This window comes from Cibotium barometz, chromosome 25, assembly GCF_041138505.1.
Source record: "Cibotium barometz isolate CiBa-2024 chromosome 25, ASM4113850v1, whole genome shotgun sequence".
NCBI classification, from domain to species: domain Eukaryota; kingdom Viridiplantae; phylum Streptophyta; class Polypodiopsida; order Cyatheales; family Cibotiaceae; genus Cibotium; species Cibotium barometz.
The window spans coordinates 42,548,641-42,559,085 of record NC_141070.1 but is presented as its reverse complement, the minus strand read 5'-3'; the positions used below and the strand labels follow the sequence as shown (position 1 = coordinate 42,559,085).

Here is a 10,445-nt window from a genome sequence, read left to right as displayed (position 1 = left end):
ACTCAAACTCAAAATAAGTGGACGTATTTAACGACCAAAATGCGCAAAAAAACGTGCTTGAGGCCCATCAAAAATAGAGAGGTCGAAGAGCGTATAGTTAACCCTGTCGGTCAGCGAGCTGGATTACGTTACAGTGTCTCATTGTTGTCACATTTCGCACGCCGAAATTTATCGTCCTTTTGGCGTGACGCCATATATCATCAGCATCACGGGTACTGCCTTGGTGCAACTCAAAGATTCTTGCGCAGGTGGCCACCCTTTGCAGCAAAGCAAGGGCCATATAAATATAGATCCCACACGCAGGCCTTAAAGACATTGTCTACTTAGCTCAAGAGCAAGCTCCCTACAGCCGTCACACATTGTCATTATGGCTGCCTCTTGCTGTACCAAGCGCCTGTGTTGCTTTCTACCGCTTCTTTTTGAAGCTGTTGTGGTGATAGTTATAATCCTGGGGTGCGATCTTCCAAGCGCGAGGTCATGCAATGAAGCACATGAGTCGCCCCATACACATCCCACTCCATCAGTTCCTTCTAAGCCTCCCTCAGTGCCCACCAAGCCTCCGGGCACTAAGCCTCCCTCAGTTCCTCCTGCAGTTCCCACTACGCCTCCCTCAGTGCCCACTAAGCCTCCCTCAGTAGTCCCTACTACGCCTCCCTCAGTGCCCACTAAGCCTCCCACCATGCCTCCCCCAGTTCCATCACCTCCTACTACGCCTTCCCCCCCTGCCACATGCTCTGTTGACATCATCAAGCTCGGTGTCTGCGTTCCCATACTGGGCGGCCTTCTAGGAGACCCTCTTCAAAGCGATTGCTGTGCTCTGCTCGGGCTCATTGGGCTTGACGTGGAGGTGTGCTTGTGTGCTGCCATCGATGCTAACGTCCTCGGCCTCGTTAACGTGCATGCAAAACTCGACGTCATCGTCAGCATCCTTACCACTTGCGGCTGCAAAGTGCCTCCTAACCTCTCATGCCCTTGAGATGCTTAAACCACCACCCTTGTCCTTGTAGCTAATTAAGACATCAAACCTTCGAATTATTGCCATTTCGAAATATCTACAAAATTTCCTAGCCATACATCACGTTATGTACGAAATATTGTTGATGTTTTTTTTTCTTAAATTGATGGATAATAGCTTTACCATTGTCCTTGCTCGTTAAGAAGCCTATTGTTATTAAAGTTTCCAAACCTCGTTATTACACTTGGCCTCATATCATTTCTGGTCCTTGATGATCCTCTCCTTGCAATAGAACATTCTTTTGCATACCATTTATGGTCCTTGATGTCCTCTTTTTTGCAGTACAAGATTCTTTTGCATATCATTTGAGCGATCCTCTTCCTTGCAGTAGAACATTCTTTTATGGTCTAGTCTTGGTTGATTAACATTGAAAACACTCAGGCCTTAGCCTATTGGATAGAGCTTGGCATTCAAAACATTCTTTTGTCCCCAAGGTCATAGCGTATAAGTGGATAGAGGTTGGCATGATGGTGGTTGTCCCACACATTAGTGAAGTCATCGCTACATCGGCTAGGCATTTCCATGTCATCATCCATGATCCTGTGGTGATAACAGTGTGCTATGCTTGCCCCTCAAGCATGACACTCTGAATCAAGGACGATGGCTTCCATGGACTGAGCTCAAATATCCCAACTTGATTGTGATGTCCAGTCACTAAGAACTATGCACGATGTTCACTCCAATATTAGTTGAGCTACTCACTTGCGAGGCTCATCCCGTGGCTTGCCGACTACCTTCAAAAGTGGCCAATATTTGGAAGAGTGCCACCCCCTTCTGGTAATCGAGTTTGTGCATGTGTTCATTCCAATAAGCGACTCACTTATGGGGGCTCGTCCCGAAGCTTCCCCACTACTTTGAAAAACGCCCAGCATTTGGAAGTGTAGTAACCCCTTGTTGTAATACTCGAGTATGTACATGTGTATAGTAATAAGATAAAATTCCTTGCACCTACAGGCTAGATTTCGGACCCCTACATACACATAGAAAATATTTTTATAATAAAATTTACATAACAAATGTTCATATAAAGAGAATATATATATAATAGGCAATTAGAAATATGTGATGAAAGGCATATTGTATATGTGTTGACCATACAAACATGTTGTCAGTGGAAAGTCTACACCGGTTAACTTGGGTTAATAATAATAACCTACGGGTGTTAACACTAGTTTGGTACCAAAACAGGACACTTGAGTGTCCTTTTTTGGGGGTTGCGAAAAAAAATCAAACTCCTAATGTAGGCTTTAAAAACCAAAATGCTTCATTGGGCATGTAGAACATAACCCTATGCTTATGTAAAAAATGCTAAACATATAAAATGCTTTTTTTATTTGGAAGTACATAAGCAACAAAGTAGCATATGTCTTGAAAATGAACATTTTTCAGGATTTTTCAAGATTTTTCCAAATATGCAAGCATCATTCTCTCAAAAAAAAAATCCAATGATATCAATAGCATTTTTTCCAAGATATTTTGATAGCATACATCAGTCCAAGGAGGTAGAAGTTCACCAAAAAAATCATTTTTCTTTCCTAGAATTTTTTCCAAAAAAGTTGTATAAAATCAGCAAAAGTAACGCGTATTATCAAAACTCAATCACGCCACTAAAAACAATTGTAGCCCTATCAATGAGAATGTTGATTATTGGTTTTCATGCTTGAGATGAGATAAATAAGCCATAATTTGATGTGTATGACACTAACTTAGCCTCCACTTAAGTAGGTTCTTATCGCCTAGTTCTAAAAAAACTGTAAAAAACAAAAATACAAAATTTGATCATCTTTTTTCAAAAACTAATCATAACTATGCTTGCACAAGTAGTCTACACCTATAGTTACAACAAATAATGCACTTACAGTGCTTTTCCCTTTGATGAAAATCAAAATTAGGCTCATAATTAGATATTTTACGTATTAAAAACAGGTTGCGCAAAAGGCCATGTATGAGAAGCGGCCCAAAAAGTGGCTCTAAAGTTTTGGAAAATTCAAAACAAAGTAGTATTTACCCTATATAACATGGGTGCACCTCAAGTTTTACATTATTAGCTTGCATATGGAAGGAGAAAATTTCATGCTCCACCTGTATAAAAAACATCATTTCAATATTAGTGAGTCGAAAATTTATCCAATAATTATCGTTTGATGATTCCAAGATTTAGTTTACATCATGGGCTTTCCATCAAGCCAAGTTTCATGATCAAACTATGTCCCTTCTAAAAGTTATGTACAAATTACTACTATTTTGAAAACAGCAAAAATCATGCGTTTTATCAGCATGTGTCTAAGAAAATTAAAATATTGCCTTGCAAAAGCTAAGAAAAGTGCAATTTAAAAAATCTCATTTTTTTTGGGTCTTGAGGAACATCTGTGGATGTTAAGCATTTCAAAACTCTTAATAGATTGCCCACAAAAATTCAAGAAAAATGCTAACTTTCAGGACACTTTAGTGTCCTCATGACACTTTAGTGTCCAATTACAGAACTAGTGTTAAGTGCATTGGCAAAGCGGTTGAGGTCGAAGTTCGAACTCTGCTCCACTATATAGAATATCCTCCATGCAGCTGGGCGGCATGACTCCCTGCATGCTCTTGACAACATCGTCAAGCTCGGTGACTACTTTCCCAAATCCCATCCTCGCCGGCGTGCCAGGAGACCCTCTTAAAAGCGATTGTTGTGCTCTGCTTGGCCAACATTAAATATATCTCTCTCTCTCTCTCTCCATGTAGAATCGAGCCAAAGTACAAAGCATGATTAGTTTTTCCATTTTGTTAAAGTCACACAGCGTATACACACACTATATACATACATACACATACACATATGTATGTACATGTTTATCTATCTATATATATATATATATATATATATATATCACTATAAAAGAAGGCATGCATACCTATGCCTAGAACAGCGCAAGAATAATGGAAATATAAAAGTGAAAAATTACATGACATAGCTATATTGTTTATTGCAGTCTATAGTATAGCTATATAAGAGGCTATACATGAGACTATGCTTGCGACAATACACGTGATTATACAGGGCTATAGTCAGGTGTATAGCCTCATGTATAGGGATGTGATCATGTGCCTATAGCCTCATATAATAACCGTGCTGCAAACCACAACAAAAAATAGGGGCAAAAAAGGAGAGATATTATGGGAGAGATGTTCTCCCCCATTCTAGCTCTATTTCTTTCTTTTTTTTCTAATGTAATGAACATTGAAAACATACAAGTATAAACATATGGGGATGCCTTGAAGAGTGTACGGAGAGTGAGAATAAAAGGCCGCGTAAGATGATGAAAGCCTTAGTAGACGTAGAACAAAAGAACATAAACATAGAAGCATGCAACGTAAGCATAAACATAGAAGAATGCAACATAATCATAAATATAGAATAAACATATAACAAAAAAACATAAAATAATAAAACATAAAATCATAAACTTTGTGATAAAAATATAATATTATCCAAAATTCCCAAATGATGAGCTACAAAGTGGGAGAGAATAATATCAACACTATTAATCGCTATCTTCTGATTCTCTCTCCTCTCATAATATTTTGATTGTTTTCGGCCTTGAAGCTTCATCCTCAACCCTCACATTCCTATTGTTTTGAGGCTAGACATTTACATTACTTTTCGGTTACACACGGCCACATTTTGTAGTAACATGGTCCTAAAACATAAGAAAACTAATACAAGTAAAACATAGTTTAAGAAAACAAAGAGGTTATAGGTTTATGCCTCCGTAAATAATAATCCGTAAAACATAAGAAAACTAATACAAGTAAAACATAGTTTAAGAAAACAAAGAGGTTATAGGTTTATGCCTCCGTAAATAATAATCCATCCTTCTTCGTGCACCTTTTCAAAGAGAGATTCCAAACCTCACTATAATGCAAACTCATATTCATCTTGTGTATGTCACTACTTCAAGCTAGATGTATATAGTCAAATAAACATTAAATTTTAATTTTAATTTTAAGTTATACTTATAAGATAATCTTTTTTCTTAAAAGACAAAATATAATATCAGGTAATATACTTTCGAAGACTGTGCCAAGGATATCTACTCTTCCTATACTTGCATCATCTCGTTCTGCATGTCATTTTGCCATATATGTCCCATGCATTAAAATATAAGTGCCATATGGAGAGATAAGAACTTTTTGAAACTTTTTTGCCAGCTAACAAAAGTGGGAAAGGTAGTGGAGACCAATTTATGCATACCATAAAGCTATGCATGCTCTATGTATACATGCATAGAGCTTTGCATGCTTTAAGTATGGATGCATAGAGCTATGTGTGCTCTATGTTTGCTCATTAGAAGCATGCAACATAAGCCTAAACATAGAATCATGCAAAATAAGCCTAAATATAGAATAAACATAGAACCAAAAAAGCATAAAACCATAAAATAAAATCATTGGGTCTAAAGCTTAGATCAAGCTAGCTAAAGAGTAGGGACACCCTTAAGAGCATTTACATTAACATAATATAAACACACAAGAAAGAATTTTATTTAGTTTTTATTTTTTAAAGTTGACTCTCTTTATGCATAAATTTTGAGATCTTATGCAAGTAAGGGGTGGTTGCAAGATGAGGTTATCTAGTTTCATTTAGTGGGCGCCCTTGGGATCAGCCTGAAAACAAGCATTGTTTCAAAAGATTAGCCAATCTCTCCTAGTTAGGCAAGGAGTTTTACTTTAAGGTCTTCTAATGAAACATCTTATGCAAAGTTGGGCAAGTAAAACTATAATATGATCGAATATCCAATAATTGTAAAGCCCCTTTTCTTTGGGAACCAAAATTGTATACAGGCCTTGTCGGAGGTTTGGACAGGTACACTAAATGTGAGTAAATTACCTATAACGCTTACATTATTACTCATATGATATTCCCACTTTGCATATCACAAATTTAAAGCTTAACTTGATTTATTGAGTAATTTTTAATGCGTTCTACTATTTTTTATATTATTTAAAAGACATTACAATTGTTAAAAAACATACTATTTTGTCCTCCCACCACATCTACCATTTAAAATGCTTAATTTTTATGGATCTAGTGATGATTAGATTGGGGAAGATTAGTAGAATGTGGATCTAAGGTAAAATTACAAATCTAACGGTTGGATTTTTGTAGATTTACTTTGAAAAAATTGTTATGACTCTTAGAGGCCCATTAAATTAGTTGTAATTTAATTCTAGAAAATCAAATATTAAATCTTTAAAACTAAAAACTCTAGGGATCAATATACTTGTTACCATAAATTTATTAAAATCTTTTTGGCTTAATTTGAGTATGGGAAGGTCCATTTTTAATCCTCCCAAGTGAAAATTTTCACATTGTGTCCACTCTCCCCTTTTTCAAGTCTAAAACAAATCCTAGTTAAATAAATCTAGGCTTGGTAATCTTCAAAGCCTAGATGTCATGCCATGTGTGAGGCTTGGCTAGGCATAAATTTTATATATGCATGCCACTTTATGTCCACATCAGCTTCGAGAGGATCCACATAAGCACCTTGCCACCTCCACCCTCCATGTCAACATGGTCAACCTAGTTAAATTTCCACCTCATCATCCTAGTTATCATTAATGCCACATCTTCTTGCCTCCTTGCACTTGACGACATGGCATGCCATATCATGGAATTGCCACATCAACCATAGTAGTGCCACATGTCAAGAAAATGCCACGTGGCATGCATGCCTATGACACGTGGCACCTCCTTCCCACCTTCCCATTTTTCTCAAAAATATATTTTTGAAAAAGGTAATTTAGTATATTTTTAGTATTTTTAAAAAAAGAGAGATATAGAATATAAAATTTTAAATTATAAAATATATATAACTTATTAATATAAAAGAATTTAAAATCACTAATTTAAAAGGATTATATTTTAAAATTAGATAAATAATATTATTTTTAAATTTCGTGTTATTTAATTTAAAATTTTAATTTTTTGAATTTAATATTTCTTGAAAAAAATTTATATGTAGAAAAAACCTTTGAATAAAATTTGAAAAAAATACATTACAAAAGAAAATACAGTTATATAAATTAAAAGATATATTTGAAGATATATTTATATATCTAGTAATGATAAATATTTAGATTTGTAAATATTTTCATTAATAATATTAATTTTTAAGTGGATAATAGTTTTCTTTTTATCTTTATGTTTATCTTTATTATCCAATCAATCTTAAATAGGAAATCCAATGAAATTTGAAGTGGATAACTTATTTTTCCTATATAAACAGATATCTCTAGTACTATCCCACACACATCTCTAGAACTATCCCATCATTGAGCCTTCATAATTTTTTCTCTCTTAGCTTCCTTGAGAATGGGTTCTTAAAGTCATAGGAGTCGAAAACGTGATAGGACTAGACTTCCCCCTGTTCACCAAGTTCAAGAGGAGGAGAGGAAAAGGGTGGCTCGTGTGAGAGAAAGAGAGAGTGGAGAGCACATCAATGAGCAACAACTTCTGTTGGCGATGATCTAAGCCTTGCTCCTCCTCTTCCACTTTCTCTCCCTCCGCCCTCTCCCCCCCCCACTATCCATTAGTTTAGATAATCCACATGAACCCGCCCTTCTTGAGCCCCCTTGTCTTTCACAAGAACCCACCCCCTCCTTTTGTTGAGATATCGAGCTCGTCTAGTGAGGCGGTGGACACTGATGACCCGCCTGGGGGATAGGCCCCACACTTACACCACTGACATGGTTGGTGAGATCATGGGTGATATGCGGCCAGTGGGATGACAGGCTATGTGACAGCCATTCTAGAGATTGGCATAGTTATAGCGCCAGCTCATTTAGTTGGGTTCACACTATAGAGAACCCGTGTATGTATTGGTTGAGTACCTTTCAGATTATGTGTACTCTTATCTTGTATATGGTGTGTTGAGTGTTGAGTGAAGAATAAGAAGATTTCCAGCCTCTCACCTTGTGTGTTGAGTGAAGAATAAGAAGATTTCCAGCCTCTCACCTTGTGTGTTCTCTACTAGGATTTTGTGAGTGTGTGTGTGCTTGCAAGAGCTCAAGCTCTCTTCCCCCCTGCATCTTTTCTGGTATTAGAGCTTGGTTCATGCTAAGGACTGAGCTGCAAGCAAGATAACCACAGGAAGCGGTACGAGGGTAAGAGCTTCAACTACTCTTCCCTATTTGTGTTGGTGACTACACCCTTGTCGGGAGCTCTACAGGAGGCACCGGCAAACGATCTCTGATTGAGGAGCTTTCTTCGCAGGAGTAAAGCTATACGGCAACTATTATGTCCTATCGGGTCCTATCGAACAATATTTTCTGGGCTGAAAATGTATTTCGGGCGCGTCTGGACCTCCGTTTTTCAAAAAGCAGGCGATTATGAGCACTGCAAGTAAGTCATCGATTCCCTACAGAACTCTATTTTAAGAACTGCAAGAAGACAGATTGACTGTGCAGACACTGTGGGTGTTGCAAAGAGGTCAAAAATTGCCATTGGGTGTATGTATACACATTGAAGTCATTGGTTGTGACATTTGAGAGTACTACAGTACCGCTGTAGAAAATACAGCAGTTTGTGTAGGACAAACCAGAGTGCTGTTTTTGGTGAAATTGTGTGTTTGGCAAGATGTCAAATGATGGGATAACCTAGATTGTGGCTGAGAAGCTTGATAAGAATAACTTCCATGCTTGGAGGTTCAGGTTGACGAATTTCCGGATGGGAAAGGGCTATTAGGACTACATAGAAGGTGAGCATGAAGAGGCACCGGAGATACCGGACATAAATCCGAGTGCTGCAGATGTGAAAGAGTTTAAAGACTGGAACCAAGGAGCCAGGAAAGTTATGTATTAGCTCTCCATTAGTATACAGGACACCATGATTGGGCACATTCAGGATGCCAAGTCCCCCAAGGAGGCGTGGGACACCTTGGTTAAACTCTATGAAACAAATACCAAGGCACGCAAGATACAGTTGAAGAACGAACTTCATACTGTGGAGAAAATAAGCATGTCTGCTATGAATGACTATGCATTGAAGATAAAGGGTATTGTGGAATTCCTTGCATCTATTGATGTGTCAATAGATGATGATGATAAGGTGGAAGTCTGTCTACGTGGTCTCGGGCCACAATACAAGGCGTTCAAGACGTCTATTCAGACTCGGAAAAACATTCCCAACTTTACAGATTTGGTGTCTATGCTGATTATAGAAGAGAAGAGCTTGGGTGAAGACCAACAATCTTCACAAAACAAAAACAGTTCAGAGCAACAAGCCTTCTATACAAGTTCAGGAAGAGGACAAGGAAGAGGAGGCCGTGGACGTGGTCAAGGAGGTGGCCGAACAGGTAATCAGAATTATGGTCAGCAGCAACAACAACAACAGTCCCAGAATTCACAACAACAACAACAACACGCAGGTGGAAGAGGCAAATTCAGAGACAGGGGGAGTCAAAGAGGTCATGGAAATTGGCAAAGGCAATATAATGATGCACGTGAAGGCTTTTATTATGGTAAGCCTAGACATGTGCAGGCAGAATGTTATAAGAAGCAGGACATGCAAAATGGAAAAGTGCAGCAAAACAACTATGCATCCTCAAGCAAAAACAATGAGGATAATGAAAGGGTGTTTGTTATGCAGCATGTCGTGAATGCCATGTCTGAAAATGTTGAAGCAGCACAAAAAGATGATGTATGGTATGTGGATTCAGATGCTTCAAACCACATGACAAGTCATGGGGAGTGGTTCAAGGAGATGAAAAACCTTGAAAGACCAAGTTTTGTGGAAACAGGGGAGTGGTTCAAGGAGATGAAAAACCTTGATAGACCAGGTTTTGTTGGAGATGTGTCATTGTCTATGCACGATGGCAAAGTGAAGTACCTTGCAGATGTACTTCACGTTCCGAATATAACAAAGAATTTGGTTTCAGTTGGCGAGATAATTGAGCAGGGTTTGCAGGTTTGGTTTAACCCTAATGGTTGTTATGTTGAAGACTTTAAAGACAACATAAGTGGGTAGAATGTTTACGTTAAATGTAGACATGCCTGAAATGAGTGCTGCGATGTTTGCAAATGGTTCAGGAATTGTTGTAGACATAGACATTTGGCATAAAAGAATTGGACATGTGAATGTGCAGAGAATGAAGTCTATGCAGACTAAAGGAATTGTGACAGGGTTGCCAAAGTTTAAAGTGGAAGGTATATGCCAATTTGGAAAGCAAACAAAGCATGTATTTCCACGCAAGAGATATGTGAGCAGAAATGCACTAGATGTTTTGCATTCAGATGTATGGGGTCCTACGAAGACCATGTCTATGGGAGGCTGCAGGTATTATGTGACATTCATTGATGACCACACAAGGAAAGTGTGGGTATATTTTATGAAGGAGAAGAGTGAGGTGTTCACTCACTTCCAGAATTTCAGAGTTTTGGTTGAAAA

At 37.9% G+C, this 10,445-nt stretch overlaps 1 protein-coding gene across 1 annotated transcript; it reads left to right on the top strand.

Moving 5' to 3' along the window:
* Positions 1-331: 331 nt before the first annotated feature.
* Positions 332-1,022, top strand: LOC147624587 (uncharacterized). The gene has a single exon (XM_086819991.1). It carries the CDS (start codon positions 368-370, stop codon positions 974-976), a length of 609 nt encoding a protein of 202 aa, XP_086676117.1. The 5' UTR covers positions 332-367; the 3' UTR covers positions 977-1,022.
* Positions 1,023-10,445: the final 9,423 nt, after the last annotated feature.

Coding starts and splice junctions, on each gene's coding strand:
- LOC147624587 (XM_086819991.1), top strand. CDS start 368: ATGGCTGCCTCTTGCTGTACCAAGCGCCTGTGTTGCTTTCTACCGCTT.